The following is a 24,828-nucleotide window of genomic DNA, read 5'->3' as shown; positions in this document are numbered from 1 at the left end:
CAGGTGGTCCGTGGAGAAGAGCTGGGACAGAGGGAGAAGAGGGCAAGAACTCGGATGAGGAACCACGTGCAGTTGGAACGGAAGGTCCCCCTGTTTAGCTTTTTCTCTCCCAAAGACTGTTTTGCATTTACTTCCCTTCAATGGTCTTTTTTGATAAACAAGAGAACATCTGTAATACTGGTCTGTATCCACTGACATGTTACTCATTTTTACCACAAAGACAGAATTGTTGAAGGACATGACAGCTGCTCCAAGATGGGGTCTGCCATAGCAACTGTGTTGTACCAGCACCCAGAGTGATTTGTGGCCAAGGACACATCCCATGCTGAGTCCCAGAGAGAAGCAGCCAGAGCAGCGCCATTAGAAGCCTTTTGCCAACAATGATGTGACATTTCTGTCTTGACTCCAGTCCCCTGAGCCGGTGCCCTGGTCCCTGAGTGGTGCTTGCCCCCAGGGATGCTTTGAGTGTTACGCTGAATGAAGGGAAGGAATATTAGAATTCCTGTTTTTATTTATTTACTTTTATCTTAGCCTTTTGATCATCTCGTATGTGTAGCAACATAGATTATTCCTGCTTAAAAAAATACACTGTGTGTACAGCCTCTAAAACAAAGAAGTTTGGAGACCACTGGTCATAGAGTAGGTCTTAATTTTTTTAAATAGTAGAAAGTGATGGTATGAAACAGGTGAGAGTGGAACTACTCTGCTTGATCAGAGACAGCTGGCGTCCGGGAGTGGGGCACAGACTGCACCCACTCAACTGCAACCAAGCCTGTGGGGCTCTGGGCTAAAGTGCCCCAGGGGGAGGGGGAGGGGGAGGAGCTCTGGGTGTGGGGCAGGAGCAGGGACAGGCAGACGCTGTACCTACCAGGATACCCTGTGCTCACGCCTGGGGCCCCTGGTGTTTCTCGGTTGCTTGGCTCGCCCTCTGGGGCCTTGGGCAGGGCTCTGCCCACAGAGGATTCTGCCCCAGAGGGCGATAGGCACAGAAAGCGTCTGCACACCACCTCAGCACAGGGCAGGGGCTCTGCTCTGAGGAGGGGGCATCCCCGGGGCTGAGACCCCGGCTCCCCTGCCCACGTGCTGGGTGGCGGCCCATCCTCTGCCCAGTCTCCTCCCTACGCCCCCGTCGCCCGGTGGCCTGGTGCTTGGCCTTCACCCTTCCCTGTCTTTGGCGTCCAGCCAACCCCAGCTCCGCTTTGTCCCTGACTTTCCCTCCAGCCCTAACCTTTGCTCTCTCGGCCTTCACGCTGACCCCGTATCCTCCACCACGTTCAGCGCGACACAGAAGAGGGGCCTTCGGAAATCTCGAGAGAATATGAAGATATTTCTTATGTACCCAGTTCCTGGGGCAAGGTCACGTCCAAACACAAGAGAGAGAGATCTGCTGATGGTAACCAGGCCCTTAGCCGATACCTAGGAACCCTAACAGAAGACAAGTCAAACTAACAGAGCGACTTTCTCTTTACTGAAAACCTACCCCAGTCACTGCCTTCCCAGATGTCACATCACAAAGCAGCGGAACAAAAAAACTGTCATGAAGAATTGAAAATAAAGAAGGATGGAGAATATAGGATGCTTTTACGGGGGAAAAATAATCTACAGTGTACTGTGATTCCCCCCCCTCCCATCCTTCTGAATGCTCTTCCACCACTTCCGCTCTTCAACTGCAGCATAAAATCTGATTTTGGGACTTCCCTGGTGGTCCAGGGGCTAAGGTTCCATGCTCCCAATGCAGGGGGCCTGAGTTCGATCCCTGGTCAGGGAACTAGATCCCACATGCCGCAACTAAAAGATCCCGCGTGCTGCAACGAAGATCCTGAAACTAAGACCCAGCGCAGCCAAATAAATAAATAAATATTTTTTAAAAAATCTGATTTTGGAAACTAAAATCTGATGAAAAGCCAGTGTTCTAGTTCCAAGCTAGAGCTGATCCCGGGCCAGAGGAAGACTCAGGACGTGGTGAAGGTACAAGCAGGCTCCACTCCCCTGCGGGGACCCGGCCTTCAGGGGGGTCCGCAGGCTGAGCTACTCAGAAGGCAGCCGGTGACACGGACAGCAAGACTCTCACCTCTCACTGTGGGCGGTGTGCTTGGTCTCTGGGGCCCTTCTTGGATCCCTGGGCCCGCTCGGCATCTCCACTCAGGCTGGGTCTTTCTGAGGCGGCTGAGAAGCTGAGCACGTGGGGTTAGGGAGGACACGAGACAGGACTGTGACCTTGGACCTCACCGCCTTTCACCAGCCAAGCACACAACTGCGTCCCTGGCTCTCACGCTGGACTCGGCCGGTACAGGCGCAGGGTCTGTGGTCCCCTGGGCCTGAACGGAGGGACTCGGGTCACTAGGGCCTCGCGGCTGAGCCCGCGGAGGGAGGAACTGGTCGGTCCCCTGCAGCACGTGTCAGGGGAGCAAGCAGGCCCCCGCCCACTAAGGTCCCTCTCAGCCCCGCACCGCTCCCTGCAAGTCTACTTTCAAGGGTGGCAGCGAGCTCGGCAGATGGGCGCATGGGGCCGCCGGCTCTCAGGGCTGCGGAGCACTTTCCACCCGGACTTCGCTCTTCTCAGTCCCATCTGGGTTTCTCTCATCTCAGCCCAAAAGCAGAGACCCGGCGGGGCCAGAGCAGCTCAGCTGGGGAAACACAAACCACTTCCAGTACTTTCCCCGGAAAAAGGAGAAGCAGCAAAGCAAACAGGGCTCCAAGCCTAGGGACGTGAACACAGGAGTGCCCGGAAATGGGCCTCCTCCTCCTGAACCACCGTCACGGGCACTCCGGCGTGTGCGCCACGGCCTGTGACAGCCAGAGCAGGACAGCGTCAGGAGTGAGGAGGCTGACACAGGAGGAGAAGCGGGAAAGGCCCAGACATAAGCCAACCCAAGGGACGTGCTGAGACCCAGACCTGCCACCTGGAGCCGCCGAGCCCCGCACGCCTGCCTGCATCCCTTACGACATTCCCAGCCGCCCCAGGAAGTAGGTAAACGAGTTGTTTCCTCCTATTTGGTAGAGAGGATTAAGAATCTCGGAGAGGTCCAACCGTTTGCCCAAGGCCGCCAGTTCACAAGTGCAGAGGCAAAGCCAGAGGCCAGGTCCCGCTTCCACACTCCCCCACGGGGGATGGCAGAAGGGCTCAGCATCCACCATAAAAATAAATAATATTTTATTTAAGTATAGTTGATGTATACTATTATACAATTACAGGTGTACAATATACTGATTCACAATTTGTAAAGGTTATACTCCATTTATAGTTATTATAAAATACTGGCTCTATTCCCCGTGTTGTACAATATAGCCTTGTACCTCATTTTACACCTAACAGTAAAAATAAATAAATGAAAGAAGAAAGAAAACAGTTGTCCGGGTCATAATAAAGAAGTGGTCCAATCTTCATGGACACTGTTGGGGGCAGTTGTAAGGCAGGGCCCTTTTACTACCAAAAATCTCTCCCTAAACAAAAGGAGGGGAGGGCCCGTCAGGAAAAGATGCAGAATCGTGAGAGTGGTTTTCCCCATCCCTTCCCATCTGGGCTTCACCCAAAGAGGCATCCACCCCGGTGCCAAGCAAGACTGGGCACTGTCGTCTCCGTGGGATGAAGCCAGGGGACTCCCAAGGCAACTCCAGCTTCCCTTGGAGGCTGACGGGCTATTTCCATCTCCACACTCTCTCTTCCAGCATTCTTCTCCCTTCAAGGAGCTGGGGCTCCCTTGGCACCGGGCTCTTTGGAAGAAGCAGGTTGGCTCATTCAGAGAAGCAAAGGCTTCCTCAGGCCTGTCTTCCTAGAAGGGAAATGCCCGTAGGAGCCTGGCCCGAGCACGGCTACCAGTGCCTTCCTGTCTGCTCTGAATCTGAGCCCCGCTTCCTGTTCTGCACGGTCCACAGCTCTTCTGAGCTGATCTCTCGATCGTGCCCAGGCCCGCATGGTCCACCGTGAGGGCAGAGCAGGGAGCGGGACGGGGGAGGACGGGCGTTCACCCACTGTCACACGGAGCAGCCTCGATGTACGGGGAGGTGCCGTGTACACCGTCAGTTACCGTTCCACCGTGAATTGTTAATGTAACATTTATGGTATTTTCGGTGTGTATTTTCTCTTGGGTTTGATGGTCCGGTGATGATAAAAGCAAGTGCCTTTTGCAGTGTGTGGACCCATCAGGACAGGCTGACACGTGCCTGGAATTTGATATTGTACCACCCTGAGCATCTCCTTCTGCACATCAAGGATCAGTTGATTTCTAGAAGTCTCCCAGTTCATTTACAAAGCTCAAAGTACGAGGACGCCTCTGAGGAAGACAGGCTTCTCTCTCGTTTCCGACCTGTCACCTTAATCCTTGGGTACCGGGTACCGGGGAGTCACCCTGTTCCACACGCTCCTTTTGCACCAAGACGAGAGAGCTTCGGGGAAATAGAGCAGCCGAGGTGACAAGTCTATTTTCCAACAGGGGATCCGACAGGGAGGCGAAGCTCAGCTCGGCCCCCCGTGTGCTGAAATGACACCAGCTGGGCTATGAACACAGGTTATTGAAGCTCCGTGTCGACATGTTGGTCGGGTCCCTGCTGACTATGTGACATTAGCTAAGATGCCGGACTCCCTATGCCTCAGTCTTCTCATCTGTAGAATGAAAGGAAGGGATAGATGATCTCCAGCATCCCTTTCAGTCCTGAGGGCTCTGCTTTTCTACATAAATTAATATGACTCACCCAGGTGGTGGTGGTTACAGGGAGGTCATGCATGCTCTTGTGACATCACAATAATATTTGTGAAAACGTTGCATCTTGGTGCCCTTAAATCAATCTAGAGTCCAATCAAAGCTTCTCTAAAATGCCTGGTTTCTTTCAGGAGCAAATAACCCTGGGCGAGATCCAGCAGATAACACAGCTAGAGCTCTCTGCAATCTCTTTGACAGATTGGGAAATGAATGATGCCATTTTAAGCTCCTACATTAGACCCCGAGAGGACACCAGTGAAGGGACTGAGATTATGAGACTTCAAGGAATGATGGAATTTCCAAAACAACTTATTTCTGGTTCTGGGCAAAATCACAACACCTGAGCTGAACGGATCGTGTGTAAGCAGGACATGGAGGACAGATCCTCTTCTCTGTGCTCCCAAAGGCACTGCTGGTGCTCACGGTGGGTTTCCTTTAGATTCGGATTCTTTAGACACATCTGGGGCACCTCTGACTTTCCTGCAGCGGCTCCACATCACCTGTGTCTCTCCAATCCAACACCACCAGCAGTTTCCCACCTGAGCTACTCTGGGGGCCTCACCCCTTCCAAGCTTGCTCACCTCTAATTCACTCTTCAAAATGCACAAGAACAAGATTCAATTATGTAAGGCGAGATCCTCACCCCCACTAGGTGCATCGCATCAGTGGGGTTCCGTCACTTCTAGAATAAAGACCAAAATGACCAACATGAGCGTCCAGGGCCGCTGGCCTCATCGTGTAGCACACGCCTTTCCTCTACGCTCCAGCCAAGCAGGAGGACGTCCCCTGGTCCCTTCTGCTCCGGGGCCTCTGCATGTCCTCTTCACTCTGCCTCTTCCCGGGGTTTGGATAAATTCCGCTCTTCATCCTTCAGATCTCAGCTCAACGGTCACTTTCTCGGGCAAGTGATCTTGCCTCCCCAGCAAGTCAAGCCCTTCCTATGGGCAGCCCAGACCTCTCCTCCCATAGATTTGTAGCAGCTCTCACTTCCCTCCACAGGGACACATATTTGAAGCACTCGGTCTCTCCCGCGAGGCTGTGAACCTCTTTTTTTTTTTAGAATGATTCTCTTTATTTTTTTTAAGATTTTTTTTTTTTTGATGTGGACCATTTTTTAAAAGTCTTTATTGAATTTGTTACAATATTGCTTCTGTTTTATGTTTTGGGTTTTTTTGGCCACGAGATATGCAGGATCCTAGCTCCCCGACCAGGGATCAAACCCGCACCCCCTGCATTGGAAGGTGAAGTCTTAACCACTGGACCGCCAGGGAACTCCCGAGGCTATGAACCTCCTGCAAGCAGGGACCAGGAAGACTTTTGTTCAGGCACTGCATTCCCAGTGCCCAGAACAGTGCCTGTCACATAGTAATCACTCAATAAACAACATGTCAGACAAGTGAACCTGCCTGGTACTTGTGGCATCATCATCAGAGAGGAGCAAGGCGTCTCAGACCCCTGCTGTTCAGAAGCCCACAGCCATGAACGAGCAAGTCTGAAATCGGCTCAGCTATAAGAAGTGACTCGGTGACAGACACGAGAAGCCCTGTTTCCATTTCCTCGGATTTACTGAGCCCTTCTGACCTCGTCCGTATGAACATGAACCCGTTTAAGTGTCACTTGCTCCAGCATGACTCACCCTATGCTATCAGTGTCCTCCTGTCCCTAACCCAACATCCTACCTCTTGCGGTCACAATTCCTCCTCGTACTGCTATAGCGTGTACTTGCTGGCACGGCAGGCATGACTCTAAATTTCTAATAACCGGCCACTTCATCAGTACCCGGAGTTGCTTAAACCTGTGAGTGATTTTGTTTCTTATGCAGCCGACGGCCCACATCAGGGCCCACGTCTGTGTTTACGGAGAGACTCTCACTCTCAGGCGTGTCTGTGGCGACACGCGACCTGAAATCCAAAAGCACCATCTCCAGCTCTGAGCCGCCGCGTGCATATTTGGTTGCAAGCTCGGGGCTGGTGTTTATTGACAGGCATGAACACTGGAATGAGTAATATCCACAGCATCCTTCATACATTTCCGCCTCCCATTAGCAAAGCCTGTCTGTCCTCGCTCTGCAGATGGGGAAGCTGATGGGCAGGCCAGCCCAGGGGCCCAGATGCCTGACGATTCAACGGATGGAACAGAATGACAGAACAGAGAAGCTGACCCTTAGTACTCGGGTGAGCTTGGCTGGTCACCCATGCACGTGTCCATCCATTCATCCGCTCACTCGTTCACTCCACAAATGCTCTGTGAGCACGTGTTCTATGTCCGTCACTGTGCTGGGCACCGAGGTCATGTGGGAGGACAAAATGGATGCGTTCCCTACCTTGAGGGACCGCAGTCCAGGGAGGAAAGCGAGGCATAACACAAAGAATCACTGTAAAATATATGGGCCGACAGTGTTAGGGAGGAGGAACCTGGCATCCTGGACTTGGCAGTAATGAAGGAAACGAGCATCGAGAATGCTCTCCTGGGAAAGAGAAACTTAAGTTGAGCCCTGAAGGATGGAAAGGGTATTTATCCAGAAACATCGTGAAGGGAGGATCAGAGTTCTCCGAGCGCAGGTGACCTCCCAGGGGAAGCGCGTGAGGAAGGAGAGAGCACGGTGCGTTTGAGGGACTGATTCCCGAGCGATACGGAGCAGGGGCCAGGCTGTGGCCCAGGGACCGGGCTGAGAGCTTTGGACTCTATTCCAAAGGCAGCCAGAAGTCTGCATAGGGTTTTAAGCAAAGGAAAGACAAGCTCAGCTCTGCCTATCTCGTGATCTCTTTGAGAAGCAAGTGAGACCAAAGATAAATCTCCCAGGTAGACCACAAAGCACGATACTGTCACTATGCTTGGTATAATCACTAAGCAAACTCCCACGAGTGGTGAAACCGCGTTTGTAAATTCCCTATGAATAAATGTTCACGAATGACCACTCAGGCTGTTTCAGAGTCTGTCCCTTGAGATGTGGAAGATGCTGGTTCTCCGGAGGTGGGTGTCGGCCTGCCGTCCGCCTGCCACTTACCATTTCCCGGGAACACGCGAGCAGCCACTCCAATCAGTGGCCCATGTCCCAGTGCATTGATCCATCTGGGCCTTTCGGGGGTGTCTCTGCACAGCGTCTCTGCTCATTAAAGGAAAGTGCCTGCATCATAATGATAATGCCTTGCACTTACCCAGCGCATTGCCCTGGGGTGTCTCAAAGCCTTTGGCAAACATTTAATTTAGTTAGTCTAGTGACTGCAGGGGAGTCCCCAGCCTCTCAGCACCACGGGGTCTGGGCAGACAGACAGAGGTGCTGAGGAAGGAGTGCAAGGCCGGCCTCGCCCAGGCTCCAGGGCCCAAAGGTGGCAGGAGGGTGCACGGGGTCCCTGCATCGCTGGGGCGGCGCTCCACGCGCACGGCCATGGCTGAGTGCGGTACAGGCAGCATGTAGGCCTGCTGCCACGGCGCCCATGGGGAGAGCACCCAGGCTTATGGCTACAGCAGGGAGCTCTGCAAGGGCAGGGACGCAAGTCCAGAGGAAGAGGCTACTTTCCTGAAGGGGCTGTGGATGTGACTGTGAGGGCAGCTAAGCTCTGACCTGGAGGCGTGCGTGCGTGCGTGTGTGTCTGTCTGTGTGTGTGTGGACACGAGAGGAGGACAGTGAGTGGGGAGTGTGTATTCTCACACCTACAGGAAGGGAAGAGCAAGCACATCTGTCTTCAAGTTCATCTCTGGTTACAGGGTTTATCCCTGCCCATTCTCAGAATTACCTTCAGTCCCGCCCCGGGCCCTACAAGCACCTCCATCTCAGGGTGTAGACTTGAGTGGTGTAGAAATCTAGCAAATGGAACTATATCCTTGCCCCCCGTGTTAGTGCCTCCCCACTTAAGGGAAAGGCTGAGGCAGCCAAGGCCTCCCGGGTTGAGAAGCAAAGTCTTAGTTTTCCATCAAGAGCATGAAACGGCTCAAGGGGCAGGTGTCGCAGGGCCCGGAGCTCGGCACCTCTAGCGGGGTCAGAGGACTGGCAGAGGAGAGAGGTGCCGTCCCAAGGTGATGCCAGCCTGTCTCCCTCCTCCGAGCGCCCGCCCGGCCTCCGTGTCTGGAAGGTGCCACCCAGCATCTGGAGGTGCGAACACCCACCCGCGCAGACAGCCGGGCTTGGCAGCCACTGGCCATCTGTGGGCTGATGCTTGAGATCACCGACAGGAACAGCCAGCCTGGGCCGTCCGTGTCTCCTCTCTCCCAGCCCAGGCAGCAGCCCAGGGGCCCCCATCCAGTGAGCCTGGGACAGGACAGCCACAGCCCAGAGGCCGCAGGTGACAGCGCCCCCGGAGCACCGACTGTCCGAAGCTGATGCACAAGCCCATGTGCAGAGCACCCGAAAATACTGCAGAGCAACATCGGGACCAAAGGGGCCATGTGTGTCTGCTGCCCTAGTTTTCCACGCAGAGAAACCAAGGCCCAGGAAGCTCAAAGTCCATGGGCCTACGGCGTCAGGGTCCAAGGGCAGGAACACACTGAATAATTCCCTGTTTTATGGACCTCTGTTCTTGAGGCAGGAGAGTACTTACTCACTGTACTATGTCCAATCAGAACCTGTATAAAGTCTTGTTGGACAAATGAAGGGGGAGATTGGACCGTTAGTTCCCAGCGCTGTGACAATGACACAGATAAGTGGGTATGGTCAGCCTTGCCTTCAGCCTGCTCCACCAGAAGGAATGCCCGCTCCCGTCCCGTGCGACACCCCCCTGTTTCTGCCCTGTGACTAGGAGACCAGGTTGGGTTTTTTACATTCACCTTGTTATCATCTAACCTATGCTTTTGGCTACTCCACGCAGGTGGAGATAAGAAGCATATGCTGCTGGAACCCATTCTACAGATTGGTAGACTGAGGCCCAGAGAACACCCTGAGCCGACCAAACCAACCTGAGGAGAAGGGGACAAACAGGAGGTAATGACCCAACATGGGAAGAGAAGCCCTCCAGATCGGAGACCCAATCCTCCCATCAGCGAGCTGGGCCCCCAGCTGGCGTGACTCTACGCTCTGCTTTGGAAACTGAGCCTTGGCCATAAAGACAGCAGCCCCCGTGCCCACCTCCATGCTGCCCTGCCATGTCTCAGGCTAGAGGGAAAAAGGCAGGCACAGATGGGTTTGTACTCAAATGCTGCAGGCCGTGGACAGGTTCTCAAGTACACACGAAGTGGGCTGAGAGGGACCGGGGGTGTTTGTTAGCAACACACGTCTGAGGTGGGGTAGGGGTTCTGCATTTTAATCTGCAACCCCAGCACTCTTCACCTCCTGCTTCCCCAGGCTTGCTTCCCAACCCACTCCTCCCTCACAAAGCCCCCAGACCCACAGGCCCATCTCTCCACCTGCCCGGGACCACAAAAGCCCCCCCCCCCTACTCTCGGCGCTCAGGGTCTCAGGAACATCTCAAGCCTGGAGTGACAATTAAATTGTCAACAGAGACCTCTCCCCATCTTGGGTGTGGGCTCATTATGGTTTCCACTTGTTACCGTCTTTCCCGTCCCAGAGATTCTGCCTAGAAAAGCAATTTATGGCCATCGGTCTCCCCTTGGAAGGCACCAGGCGACAACAACGTTAGTCTTAAAATTATTCTGGGATGGAAATGTGTTTCACTGAGAAACAGGCTGCAGAGTGAAATGGCATCGAGGCCCAACCAGGTCAAGGCTACGTTACTGCATTAGCCTCTGTCTTCAGAAGCAGGAAAAGTAAATGGCTAACGAGCTGGTATTAACCCTGATGGGAGGGAAAGCATCATTAGAAACAAAGGGGAAAAGTCTATAAACACATAATAAAGGAAGTAAAAGAGGCGAGGAAGAAGTCACAAGTAAGCCATTCGCTTGTCAGAACTTTAGGACACAGCCAGGTCCCGTTTCCCGCAGGGACCCTCCCGAGGTGATGCTTTCCTTTCCTCCGGGCACCTCCAAAGCCAACTTTCCTCCTCCGGCTGAGATGCTCGGGCCAGCTTCCAGCACAGTTAGCAGGAAAGAGCAGCCCTCCAGCAGAAATGCCTTCCCCTCTGCTGAGCTCATCCTGGTGAGGCCACGGGGCTGGGGGCTGGGGGAGGCCATGCCCTGGAGCAGGGCCCGCTTCTGGTGCGGGTGGCTCCCCCACCAGGGGAGAGGAGCCTGGGAGCTCTAGAGGGAAGCATCCCCGGCTCCAGGTCCCTTCAGGGTGCACCGCAATGCAGCTCCAGCTCCTGGGGCTCGCTCCCTCCCCCCTTTGGAAGTGCAGTGTTCTGATTCCACGAGAGGAGCCCAAACCCACCACCAGCATCCCTAGGGGTTGAGCGCTGCCGTTCTGCCAGCTGTGCTTCAGCTCAGCGGGAGGACGGGGGCTGGGGGCCCAGAGCTGTCACCCAGGCCAGGGCTCACACCCATGGGAAAGTCTGGACCCTCACTCAGACCCAGAGCGCCCACCTGGCTCCCTCTCCCAGGCTGGAGCCGGTACTGAGTGCCCTGCAGGCCTTCCCCTCTGAGCTGGTCCTGCTGAAACCCCCTCCCAGCCTTGAGTCTGGAAGAAGAAGAGCAGCACTCCCCCACCCGCTCTAACTTCTCAGCCTAAAGCAGACAGCCTGGAACGCGGTTACGCAGCGCCCATCTCTGCTAGAAAAAGTGCAATTGTAAAACAGCATTACAAAACGTTAAACGATGGATTTACTCCTTTTTTTTGTTTGTTTTTAGTCCATCCTCTTTTCCCTTCTTCCCAATAAACTTTTCATTTTTCTGATTTCACTTTGGTAGCTTAGAAATACTTAGGGCTTTATGTTCTTAAACACAGAAACCAATTAATTCTGAATATAAAAATGTAAAATTGTGTGTTTTACCCATACAGGATATGTAAGGCTTAAGAATCTTATTATTTATGTCTGTGTATACATGCACAGGATTTTAGGTTTAAGCTCATGTTTAACCAAATGCATGTGTCTCAATTTGGGGGAAAAAAAAAAAGGAAATTCTCACTGGGCTGAGGTTTAGGGTAGAAACCCCACAGACCCCTGGATGCTGCCTAAACCCTTGGAAGCATCACCCGTCCCTTCAGCATTGTTTGAAGGATGCCTGCAGGCATTCAGCTGTCTGCTTGCGAACGACACGCATGCAATTATCGAATCTATTACAACGTGTTGGGTTTTGCAACACTTCCACTAAGCCTATTCTGGCAGGATTGCAGCCTCTTACCTGTGTCACTGCAAACAAGTAACTGCTCTGATAGGTGGGACCACGTTTAAATGGCTCCGTAAGGTAGGGAAGGTGCTGAGGAGGACCAGGTAAACCCAGATTCTCACCCTTCCCCCGATACGAACATTCCAAATTCTGTCAGGGACATTCACGTTTCAGATGCGGGGAGAAGGAGGGGGAAACGGGATTCTGAATTTCAGAGGCACAATCTGCCCATTTGGTGGAAGGATAAAGAAAGGATAGAGGTGGCAGGACTGTGTTAAGGTGAGAAATGCAGGAGCAAAGGAGGAGGAAGGAGAGAGGAAGGAGAGAGGAAGGGGCTGGAGAGAGAGTGAGGAGAGAGGGTGGTGTGGGGGGGGGGGGGGAAGGAGGGAGGAGGGGGAGAGGGAGAGAGAGAAAGGAGGAGAGACAGAAAAACAGAGATGCCAGCAGACGCAGAGAGGAATCAGGATGTCCCCTCTATCCTGCCGGTCCCAACAGAAGCGGCGAGAAGGATTTATCCCTGGGAGTTTAAGCCCCTCTTCTCCTACCCCTGGGACCACAACTGGTTAAAGCCAGCCAGCACCTTGCACAGCAACTGCAGTGCCTCACAGCAGGTGCACATCTCGAACCCAGCTCACCAGACCCACTGCCTGGAAGGAGGGCGAACCCCAAACCCGAGCTGCAAGCACCCGTGCGTGCAGGAGCGACGAGCTAAGCGGTGTGTGCACGGCGAGCCCACCTCTCCCCACACACGCAGCTCACACTATTCCCTCTCCCCCCCGGGCTCCCCTTCCCCTTCCCCTTCTGCTCGGAACCGCCCGGGGGGAGCCGAGAGCCCCTGCTGGGTACCTGGGATGAAGAGCAGGGCGGTCGTCACGGAGAAGACAATCCAGCAGGCGGGGTGGTGCATCTTGAGGCTGCGGTGTCCCCGCGGCTGGGCCGGCTGCCGCTGCTGCCGCTGCCGCCTTCCTCTGTGCTGAATTCTGAGCAGGTTTAAATCCAATGTTTGCAAAGGGAGGGAGAGAGCAGGAGAGAGAGGGAGCAGGCAGGCAGCGTCTCGGGTTTTTTCTCGCGCAGACACACAACTGGCAAGCACCATCAGCACCGATCTGCGCGGGGCGCGGAGCAGACCTCCTCCAAGGCTCGCATTGGTTCCGCGCTCCTGAGCGACACGCGGGCACTTTCCAGCTGGGAGGCTGGGCTCCGGGGAGCTGCGGTCTGCCCCATGCTCGCCCTCGCCCGGAGCACGCGTGTGCACTGCTCTCTGGGGGAGATGCCAGCGCGCAGGGCTTCCTTCCGTGGGCACCGGAGCGCCTTCGTGGGCAGTGGGAGGGGCTGGGACTGGCAGTGGGGACCTCACAGAGCAGGGCTCAGGGCACGACAAGAAAGGCAGTGTGACCAAACCTTGTGCCAATTCCTCACCATCTTTCCTCCTCCCGGTCTCCAGGCTGGGAGGGCAGGAGCCGTGGCCCATGCGGAGGTCACTCGGACGGTTAAATCGGAAGCAATTCAGTTTTCCCAGCAGGAAGATGGGTGCGTTAGGGTTTTTTCCAACAAGGATGCGAAGAGAATTGGCCGGGTTCCCCGCAATTAGAGCATCCTCAAGCTCTCCCTAGACTGGATGCCCTAGACGCCGGAACAGCCGCTGCGACTGCGGTACAGGCGGGGTGCGTTCAGACTAGACGGCAAGGAGGCAGGAACCAGCTGAAGTCGTGGGACATCTCCAAGGTGACAAGGCCACAGAAGGAACCTGTGGCTTTCTGTCTTCCGTCCTGGCTTCTCCTGTTCACAGCCCAGTCGGCCCTTCCCCTGGAAGAGCAGCTCACACGGATGGTATTCTGGGTGTGCCGTGCGGCAGATTTCCTCCTGCTCCGCACCTCCTCTCAGGAAGGCCTGCGGCACCCACCCCCAGGCCCCCTGGCCCCCCATGGGCTGTGCCCTCTGCTTGCTGAGGAGGTGCCCCTCTGATGGATCCGCTCAGTGTTGAGAAGCTGTGAAAAGAACAGCAGGGTGTATTATAGAAGGGGCTGGGCACGCAGGGCGCAACTATTTCTGTCCCAGGGCGTCCTCCCAAGACCCCACGGTGGCTTGGACTCCCCCCCAGCTCAGTGTGTGCGCGGCTCACCGCAGGGGCAGGTGAGTGACCGACCCTATGGGAGACAGTATTCCCTCCCCTTCACCACGATCGCCAATGTTTTCCCAAGAGCCTGCGTGGGCACGCATTCACAGTTACCATCTTAGCTCATCCTCATCATAGACCCACCGCGTGGCAACACTACTGCTGGATCTTAGTAGCCTGAAACTCAAGTTCAGAGAGGTTCAGCAACTGGCTAAAGGCCACACAGCTAAGAGGGTCAGCAGTCAAACCCAGAGCTGTCCTAAACACAAAACCCCACAGTTGCCATTAAGCAGCTATGCCTACCACCAATTGCCAGTGAGTTCTTTTGGTCTGAGTGCCTCCATTTCTACAAAATTAAGACCATTTCCTTTTAAAGAAGTAAAACAATCAATTACTTCCCTCCTTATTAACAAGTCTGAAAGGTTTTCTATACTATGGTGATAGTATCATCACCTGGCACTTACAAAGTACTTAAAGTCCTTTTTTAAAGGCTGGGAATATAAAGAACGTACTTTGCTCTTGTCTGAAAAGGGTATACAATATATTTGCAGAGACCGTCGAAAAATTAACATATTTTTGACGCTACATAAAAGATACTAGGACATGTACATACTAAGTATTAAATTCAGATTCTACAGAGCCAGTAGTTGCAAACATGTCATTCACAAGCAAATTCACGTGTGAATTCTTGAACAAAGCCAGAATCCTATTCATCAGAATTGTCACTGGTGGCTAAATCTGCAGGACAGAACTAGCTTGAGGTGGCTGCGGGATCAGGTGGGCCATTGAAATGAGACGGATGCCCCAGGGAGGGGAAACTGAACAGGCCAAAACCCTTCGGGGAAACATGGGGAGAGGACTTGGGGGAGTAGGTGGAAGGCAGAGTGGAAAAGGCCTTGAATTCTAAACAAACAATATTTAGAAATTCCCTATTGCTGCTGGAAAAAAATAATTTCATTTTAAGCAGGGAGTGCTACAAACAAACGGGAAATAATTTATGGATTTTAATCTGTGTAGAGTGCACAGCATGGGTTGAGGCAGGAGTACTTGTTGGTGGGTCATCCCAGATTTGACGGACCTGGGACAAGGTCGTAGCAGTGGAAGAGGAAAAGCAGGGGCCGGGGGAAAAGGGCAGAATTAGTAGGGCTTGGTGACTGACAGCTTCATACAAATAACAGACATCATTTCTGCACCCTCTGGGGACCACGGTTTTCTCAAATATCGTCATATTTTACCCCTAGCCTTGTCTCCCAAGAAGGTATAATGACACCTTTTTTGTGAGATAAGGAAACTGAGATTCAGAGCAGTTAGGTGGTTTATCCAAGGTCACACAGCTAGTTAGTAACACAGCCAAAATTCAAACCCAGGTTTTTCTGTTTTTCAAAGTGAATGCCTCTCTAAAAAGAAATGATGAATGTCGAGCACTGTCACTTTTATCCACGAGCCAGGTCCTCTGTCTTTGGCCTACAGATCCCGTATTTATCTTCTCAACCAGCCAGTGTAGTAGGTACTACTAGCCACGTGGTACTCAAAGACTTTAAACGACTCCCCAGCGCTGCAGAGGGTGCATGCACGGAGACCCGGTTTGAGCCCAGGCCTGCCGTCCCCACCAGGGCTGTACCTCGGGGGGAGCATCCGTGGCTCCTGCACCCAAGCATGCACTCAACACGCTTCCCTGAGCCCCAAGGGTGTGCTGTGTCCCGATAGGCTCCGAGGGCACAGCCTCTGGCCCTTCTCGGGAAGGACACACACGCAACCCCTCGGTGAGCTGATGGGGGACAGGAATCAACCTTTTTCAGCCTCTTGGACCCGACACAATGCTGGGCGCTCCGTGTGTATTTTCTCTGATTCCCACCCATCCTTCACTGCTCTCCTCCCTCCACAGGTGCAGACGCATACCAGGGCAGAGAAAACCCAAGTGCCTTCTCCAAGGCTACGAAGTGGCAGAGAACCCAGGTCTTTCTTACTCCGAAGTTTATGTTCTTTCTCTATTTCCCATCAGTTATATTTGTGTTTTAAAAACATCCCATTTTGAGACTTCCCTGGTGGCGCAGTGGTTGGGAATCCACCTGACAATGCAGGGGACACGGGTTCGAACCCTGGTCCGGGAAGATCCCACAGGCTGTGGAGCAACTAAGCCCGTGAGCCACAACTGCTGAGCCTGTGCACCTAGAGCCCGTGCTCCTCAACAGAAGCCACCGCCATGAGAAGCCCGCGCACCGCGATGCAGAGCAGCCCTCGCTCGACGCAGCTAAAGCCCGCACGCAGCAATGAGTAGCCAACGCAACCAAAAATAAATATGTAAGTAAAACTGATTCTTTAAAAAAAAAATCCCATTTCTTCAACCAAACTATTCCCTAACACACACACACACACGCACACCCTGCACTTTTAATTAAATTCACGTTTAACAAACATCAGCGTATAACAATACTTTAGCTTTTAAAATTTGTATGCCTAATAAAATCTTTCTTAAGGAAACACATAAATATGTATTTTTTACTGATCAATTCTTCTAGGTCTATTAAATGATAAAAATATATGTCTCTTTTATTTAAAGAAAAAGTAGAAGGAGACATGTATAAATACATATTTAATCAATAGATGGCACCAACTCTGAAAAGAGATATTACGGTCTACTAGGTCTGTTTAAACACCTTAAAAAACACAAATACAAATAAAAATGCTTCAGTGCATATTTACTAGGTGGACTGCTCTCTTCTCTGAGGTAAATAATATGCAATTTTATACCTTCTATGAATCTTTTTTTTCCTCCCTCTAAAGCAAACAAAATCATCAAAACTGTATTTAAATAGCAATAAGGTAGGGGAACAACCCAACCGAAACCAGGCAATTGTGTGGCAAGGTTGGCTGTCACACTTTCACTCCTGCATACCTACGTGTCTTTCCTCTGGACCAGGGAGAGTTGCCAGGCCACCCTCTTCAGACGGAGTGACGGCTTCTTAGAGCTGGATGGGCAACACGGAAAGCTGGGTCAGGGTGGGTCCTCTCCCCAGAGATAGTCCTGGGTCCCCGGCCTGCCTCTTTCCCTGCTGGCATTATGACCTTGCGTAAGGAATTCAAGGACTCCCTCTGATCTACATTTTTAAAATATTTATACAAAAGACCGCATGGGTGAAGAGACTGCCTTTTGATACTTCATATATTCATTCATTCATTTGTAGAATAAGCATTCACCGTGTACCTACTATGAGCCGGGTAAATACCTACTGTGTGTGACGTACGGGAGAAGTAATATCGAGCAAGCTAAAAGCCTGTCCTCACCCACCTGAAACTCATCATGTCACTGATTACATTTGTGATAAGTGATGGAGAAAAAATATAGGTCGATAGGAAAGCACAAAACAACGACAGTAGCACACCTGAAGGAGGGCAGGTGGAGGTGGTAGGGAGACTGCCTGAGAGGTGATCTCTAGGCTGGCCCGGGGTGGGACTGGCCAGGAGCAGGGACCCCAAACTGCTCTGGACAGAAAGCATGGCCTAAGCAGAAGCCCTGGGGCAGGGAAGCGACCTGCGGGACACCGAAGGCTCTTCGAGCAATTTCCGTTTACCAACTCTGCGCTGAAATCAGCAGGTAAACAGCCTGAAGATGACGGATCAGCGCACTTGGAGCCCAACGAAGGGACAGGAAGGATGGAGTTCTAGATATTGTAACACTGGGTTTTCTTCTCGTAAAAAAATAAAAAAGGACGGATGATAAAATACTACAGATTAAAATCTGACTCTGCCATGTCAGCTCTAATATTCCAGATTGAACTGGAGCCTCCTGGGCTCTGATCCCTGAGAGCAAGTTGAAGACTCTGGAAGGCACTCCTTCAAACCACAAGGTGCCATTTAGCTCAAAGGAGCAAGAATTTATGAAGTGACGGGTTCATGGCCAGAAGAGTAACCCTGCTTCTGAGGCCCAGGGACCCACTCACGGTGGGGGTGGTCTCACCTCTGGTCTCAGGTCTTCATCTATTCCTATGCATCCCCAAACTTCTAATATGTCCACAGAATAGCTCGGTCATGCCCATGAGAGCTTTAACAATAAATACTGCTTTTGAAACACCCACGATGTGTCAGTTCCCTGCTTGGTGGCTGATAGGTATGAATAGCTCCCACAAATAGAGCTTCTCACGGGTCTCAGACACCTCAGCAAGGACGTCCCTGGGCCCCAGGGAATTGGCAGAAGTGAGACTCGCACCCAGAGCTGACCCCAAAGCCTGAAGCCCTTCTGTCCTCTGATGTACTCACATGAAGCCTTTATAAAGATTTACGGGCTTCCCTGGTGCAGTGGTTAAGAATCCGCCTGCCAATGCAGGTGACATGGGTTCGAGCCCTGGTCCGGGAAGATCCCACATGCCGCGGAGCATCTAAGCCCGTGCACCACAACTACTGAGCCTGCGCTCTAGAGCCTGCGAGCCACAACTACTGAAGCTCGTGCACCTAGAGCCCATGCTCTGCGACAAGAGGAGCCACCACAACGAGAAGCCCATGCACCGCAACGAAGAGTAGCCCCCACTCACCACAACTAGAGAAAGCCCGCACGCAGCAACGAAGACCCAATGCAGCCAAAAATTAAATTAATTAATTATTTAATTTTTAAAAAAAATCCTATGCTTTAAAAAAAAAAAAAAGATTTACTACACGGCTGCCAGCATCGCACATTATTTTTTTCATTTAAAAAACTTTAATCAAAATAATACATGACACTCTCTCACTTTGTCACTACCAAAGGTAAAATAGATAGCTAGTGGGAAGCAACCGCATAGCACAGGGAGATCAGCTCTGTGCTTTGTGACCACCTAGAGGGGTGGGAGAGGGAGGGTGGGAGGGAGGGAGATGCAAGAGGGAAGAGATATGGGAACATATGTATATGTATAACTGATTCACTTTGTTATAAAGCAGAAACTAACACACCATTGTAAAGCAATTATACTCCAATAAAGATGTTAAAAAAAAGTCATTGTAAATCAACTATACTCCAATAAAAAAAATAAATTTTAAAAATAATACATGACAATAAACAAGGATTTATTGTATAGCACAGGGAACTATATTCAGTATTTGTGATAAATTATAATGGAAAAAAATTTTAAAAGAATGTATATACATATATATATGTATGTATAACCAAAGCACTGTGCTATATACACTTGAAACTAACACAACATTGTAAATCAACTGCACTTCAATACAGAAAATAATAATAATACATGACATACGTGTTTTTTCAAGTTACTAGGACTAAAAGCTCATGATTGAAAACTGCATGCCAAATGCCATTCCTCAGAAGCAACCACTTTCATCTCTTTTAGCTGTTTTGTCTGGTATTTGCTTCCTTATTTCTTTTTTAAAGTGTGCTTATTCTGATATTTCTTGATTTAACAATTTTAACAATTATCCAGCGACTTCCTACTACAGAAGGTGAAGATTCAGCCCTGATCACCACCCCCTACCCTGCTCCTCCCTCCGCCAACCCAGTATAAATGTCATGATTTTCAACTATTATCAATTTTTAGCATTGACATTGTTAAGATTATTTGTCTTTCTAGTAGAACTTTTTGCTTTGCCCAGAAATATTTGCCTTTTTGTTTCATGCGTTTAGTTTTCTATGGACCTATTGTTAAATCTCCCCAAACTCCTTGCAGAATCCTAAAATTCGTCTAGTGATTTATAGGCACCACATTTTAAAGGCATTCTTTCTGGACCTTCTGTTCCCTGGTCCTCCGCTGTCATCTGGGACTTCCCTTTCCTAAGAGCTTACGGGACCCCCTGTCTCTCTCCTGTCGTCTGGATCTAGGTTTTCTTCCACTTGGTGTTCCTCCTTGTTGTAATATAACAAATCTCTTAATAGTCTGCTGGGAAAGCATACATAGGTGGTCATTCCGGCAGGGATCTTGTTTATTTGAAAATGGCTTTATTCTAATCTCACTCAACTTATATATAGTTAATTCAGCTGCAAATAGAATTCTAGGTTTAAAATCAATATCGTCTCCAAATATTGAAAAGCCATTTCTCTGTTTTCTTCTAAGCTTAAGCATTATTGCTGAAAAAGTCTGATGAATGTCAATTTGTATTTTTTTGTACGTGAAATGGCTCTATTTTCTCTCAGTAAACACTGAGGGTGTTCTCTTCACCCATGGCTGCCCAAAATTTCACAAAGATGTTTCCTAATGTGGGTCTCTTTTCTTTCATTGTGTCAGGCACTCAATATACTCTTTCAATATAGAAAATTCATGTTCTCCAATTCTGGGATTTTAAAAATTTTTTTGTATTGTGTCTTTGAAATTTTTCTCTCCTCTATATTATTCATTCTTTGTGGAATTCTTATTAAATGGATGTTAAGCTTCGGGATTAGTTCCCTAATTTTCTTATATTTTCTCTTTTCATTTATCAAGATGTCCTTGGTTTTAACTTCCAGTTCTCCTACTGCTTTTTTTAAAAATTCTATTACAAATGATTAGTTTCCCTCCGTCTTCTTGCGGTCTGATTTTTTATAGCGCCTGACCTTGTTCCCTGTGTACCGTATCTTCTCCTATCTCTCTGAGGATGTCAATCATAGCTTCCGGAGTTCCCCTGTGTGTCGGCTCAGGCTCCATTTCCTCAGTCCTTTTACTCTGCTCATTTGTTTCCATCTTTGTCTTTCCCACAGGAAAGCCTCCTCAACTATCTGGTGATCTTTGGCCTTCCTTTCATATTTAAGAGCAAAACAATAAAAGCCTGACTGGAATCTCTGTGTTTATCGATGGAGTTTATCTACCTGTGGACCCTTTAAAGATGACGAGGCCAGGAACTGGCCTTGGGACCATTTCCCCAAGTGTTAGTCATGTGGCTCTTTTTGTCTGGAGCTGGAGGCGTTCCCCATTCTCCTGCCAGGGGGTAAAGTCCTGGCTTCCCGCGTCCTGAGGAAGGCCGGGGGATTCTCCACTCAGGGTGGGGACCCTCCGCCTCTCGGCTTGCAGTGGGACCCTCAGCTCTCTTCTGGGGCTGATCCCGGAGCTTTCTTCTTCAGTTCCTTCAAAAAATAGACTTCCCACTCATGCAGAAGTGGGGAAGCAGAGAATTCTCGAGGTGGAGCGGCTAACACAGACTTTGACCCACCCTTTGTCTTCGGCGCCTCCCCATTTCTGGTGCCCTTCCTGGGCCTCCTGGTTCAGTGGCACACCGCATGGTTCTAGCTACCGCTTCCCTCCACAGATCCTCCCACCTCAGCCTTCTTTACTCCACTCAATCACCTGCCACTCGTTTTATTCTTTTTCCAAGAAAAGTTCACACCCACTTCTATTTCCTCTTCCAATTTTTTTTTTTTTGTATTTGGGGTTTATACCTTGTTTACGCTTGGCTACTGTCTCTGTGGGATTTGGAAGACGCCGGAGGCCAAGAGGGAGGCTGGCCCGCTGTGACGGAGTGCGCTTAGCGCCTGGACTCAGGGAAGGTCACACACAACTCTCCAACGCCCGGCACATCGGGCTGCTTCCAGCATCAGTGTGTCCCAAGAGACCCAAAGTCAAGGGAGACACCAGGACTAGACGGCACATCTCCTAACAGGCAGCCTCTCCCGTCAGCTGATCCAACAATGAACGTCCCGTGCAACCGTTACGACTGTTCTTGTTGTTGTTTCCAATCAGATAAGCATCACCCTAGTTCATACACAGCCCAGAAACTGGCTAGATTTGCTCAAGACCATATCTTACCCAGTCTCACATCATCATAAAGCCTTCTACTTACAGATGATTCATCAAATGTTAGCCAATTATTAAAGAAAATGGCATCCGATTTTCACCGAAGTAGCAATTTTTTTTTTTCCCAGAACAGCTTTTGAGCAAGAGTGTAAATATTCCAGCCAGTAAGGGAGAAAAGTTATCACCCCTTTCGGAAGTGGAGTGCAGGAAGATGTGAGGACGCCCATGGCTAAATGTCCATCGTCTTCTCGCCAGATACGCCCCCCTTTCTCCCCGCCCCCTTTCTCTCCCCCTCCATTTCCTGTCCTCCTTCCCCCCCCCCCCGTGTGGGGGGGGCTGCTCCCTGTGCTCCTGTCTAGATAAAAAGGCTACTCTTCTCTCCTTGACCTCTTTTTGGGCTGTGAATACTCGTCTATTGATTTGCATTTGGAGGAAGAAAAAGAGAAGGGGGGGGAAGAAAAGAGAAACACAGAGTCACACATTGCCTGACTTCACGGCTACCAGGGGGCCATGTTCAGGCGACGGCGGAGAATTCTAACTGTGCCTCTTTCCACCCCCCCCCCAGCTCCACCCGCCTCTGCATCACACCAGCTGCTGCTCTGGCCCCGCCCAGCCCGGAGCCCACGTGCTGGTGCTGGAGGGTCCGGCACAGAGACTGCATCTCAGTCATCACCCCTCCTCCACTGATGGGCTCAGGCGGGGCTGACACTGACCCTTTGTGTGAGGCTCAAGGCCCAAGGAACTGTTCCTGCAGGACAGGCGCTCAAAAGAGGCCGGAGGCCTGGTTAGCAAAGGCTGGCCCGGAGACCACGTGACAACGCTTCTGCTCTTAACTACTTTAAAATAAAGCCCAAGTGATGAAAAAGCACAGCTAGGAACCACACGCCTAGGTGACACGCTGGGTTCTGACATTTCTGGCCATGAGACACTTAATCCCACGTTCGTCTCTTCTGGGAGACAACAGGCGGGCACAGGGAAGGCCTGTTCTCTAAGCGACCACACCCAGCACCCGGCATCCATCCGCGGCTGCACAGAGACATGGGCTGGCTCTGCTGGGGGCTGGGAGCTCGTCCTCCGTGGGGCATTTCAACTCAAAATGTGTCTTTCTACGTGGAAAATTAAGTCGGCGTCTCACTGTGGGCCATGTTAGCTTATTTTCAAGTGATGTTTACTGAGCATTTAATTGGCACTGTTGCACACAACAGGAAGCTGGGTCCAAACAGAAGACTGAGTCCCTACAGAACGGGCCGCGGCCCTGTCATCCTGCTCTGCATTCCCAGGGAAGGGAGAGAGCAGATGAGGAACATGTGGGAAAACCGTCAGAAAATGATAACAAGTCATTCAAATGCCCGGGGCTACTGTTGCTGCAACTGATATTAAATTCTCTAGGCCCGGCCAAATCTGTGTGCTTTACTAAGAATGCACTTACTATTAGCCAGAGATGTTGGGGCCATTTAAATGAATCAGCAGGCACAGTGTTTTAAATAATCCCAGCTTTGGTTCAGTCCACACGCACGCCTTTTAAAATGGAAACACCGGACCGAGCAGTAATGACAGGGAAAAACAAACTCAAGCTCTGTCTGTTTGGCCTGGAAATTGTGGATCGCCCGAGATTGAAAGGAATCTGATTTCCCTCCTCAGCAGAAGGTTGACTCACTTTGCAGCAGAACTGCAGCACTTAGGGGATGTCCTCCTGCAAAATTAGATTCTTCAAGCTTCGCTAGGTACCTGTGTTTGACGCACTCGATTCTGCTTTCAGCGTTTCCCTGAAGGATGTAAGAGCCTCTGAGGCCCCGGCAGTTCAGCTGAACCAAGGCCTCACACATTAGGAGGCTCACCTGTAGACGCGCCTGCTCCCAGGGCCGTTAGGATGCTGACCCACAGATGCCGCTGCTCCCAGGGCCGTCAGGATGCTCACCTGTAGATGCCCCTGCTCAGAGGGCCGTGCTGTGTCCCCACGAGGGCAGATCATGAACTAAGCGTTCTTGTTTTTCTGCTGAGGGACATGCCGAGTACTCCCCGGAATGAACGATTCTCCTCCAAATCTTTGCCGTGCCTGGGACGTGGAGCTGCTAAGTGAGAGGCCAGGGCTGAGGAGAAGGCCGCGTGGACTTTGTTGGGGCACCTGGCGCAGCGTCTCCCTGGCTAGCGCCTCCTCCGTCATCTTCCACGATGGTGATGGATGTGGACGCCCCCAGGGGGACGGTGGAGGTTTTCAGGAGACGTGATCCACGGGACTCGGTGGAGACGGGGACAAGCCAAGGGGAGTTTTCAAGACTGATGCCTTGGTTCCCAGTTGTGTTTCTTGATGGACATTATGGCAATGACTGAGGCAGGATTCACTGGATTCAGACCCGGTGTAGGGGAGCAGCGTGGATTAAGAGAGCAGGTATGGGTTCAGCTGAGAAAGCGGAATAGTGGCCCAGCTGGCAGTTCTGGAGCCAGACTACCTGGGCTCTAATCCCCCATCCACTGCTCACGGGCAGTGTGCTGAGAACTCTGCTCAACTGCCTGAAGCAGCCCCGCCCACCGCACGCCGTGGACCTGAAGCTCGAATGAGGCCTCTACACAACGCTGCTAGCGCAGGGCCCGGCACCTGTAAGAGCGCCACACTTGGTCACCAGGGTGATTATCTGGGGCAAGCTGTGTTGCAGTTACACGTGAGACGTCCAAGAGGGGACATCACTTCAGAAATTAAACATACAAACCTGCAGCTCAGAGCAGAGCTTTTGACTAAGGATGTCCCAGCGCAGGTGGTGATTCGTGGTATCTGTTTCTTCAGGCTCATGGAATGGAAACTTCTGCCTCCCCAGGAAAAGTATTGGAGAAGAAGCCGCCGTCTTTGCTTCACTTCTCGCTGTTTGTTTTTCACCCGTATAGGAATAAGATTGACCTATCTGGGGACTTCCCTGGTGGTCCAATGGTAAAGAATCCGCCTGCCAATGCAGGGGACGTGGGTTCGATCCCTGGTCGGGGAACTAGGATCCCACATGCCTTAGGGCAACCGAGCTCATGTGCCACAACTACTGAGCTCGTGCGCCTCAACTAGAGCCCGCATACCGCAAACTATGGAGCCCACGCACTCTGGAACCCGTGCGCCACAACTAGAGCGAAGCCCGCGCACCACAATGAAGATCCCACGTGCCTCAACAAAGATCCTGCGTGCCGC

General features: G+C 51.4%; 1 protein-coding gene across 4 annotated transcripts in view; it reads right to left on the bottom strand.

Moving 5' to 3' along the window:
• OPCML (opioid binding protein/cell adhesion molecule like) overlaps positions 1-24,828 on the bottom strand; it is a 1,230,378-nt gene that overhangs the window by 1,069,415 nt on the left and 136,135 nt on the right. For 3 of the 4 annotated variants that reach the window (XM_082476230.1, XM_082476232.1, XM_082476231.1), the window contains exon 2: positions 12,702-13,843. In XM_082476230.1, the coding sequence (XP_082332356.1) occupies positions 12,702-13,326 (625 nt within the window). In that variant the 5' untranslated portion in view covers positions 13,327-13,843. Of the gene's footprint in view, positions 1-12,701; positions 13,844-24,828 lie in introns of those variants that run through there. The other variant, XM_082476233.1, reaches the window with a different exon arrangement.

The sequence above is a fragment of the Balaenoptera physalus genome (genome assembly GCF_965194825.1).
Source record: "Balaenoptera physalus genome assembly, chromosome: 10".
Lineage (NCBI taxonomy): Eukaryota > Metazoa > Chordata > Mammalia > Artiodactyla > Balaenopteridae > Balaenoptera > Balaenoptera physalus.
The sequence above is the reverse complement of the archived record's forward strand: the minus strand, read 5'-3'. Positions and strand labels throughout refer to the sequence as shown.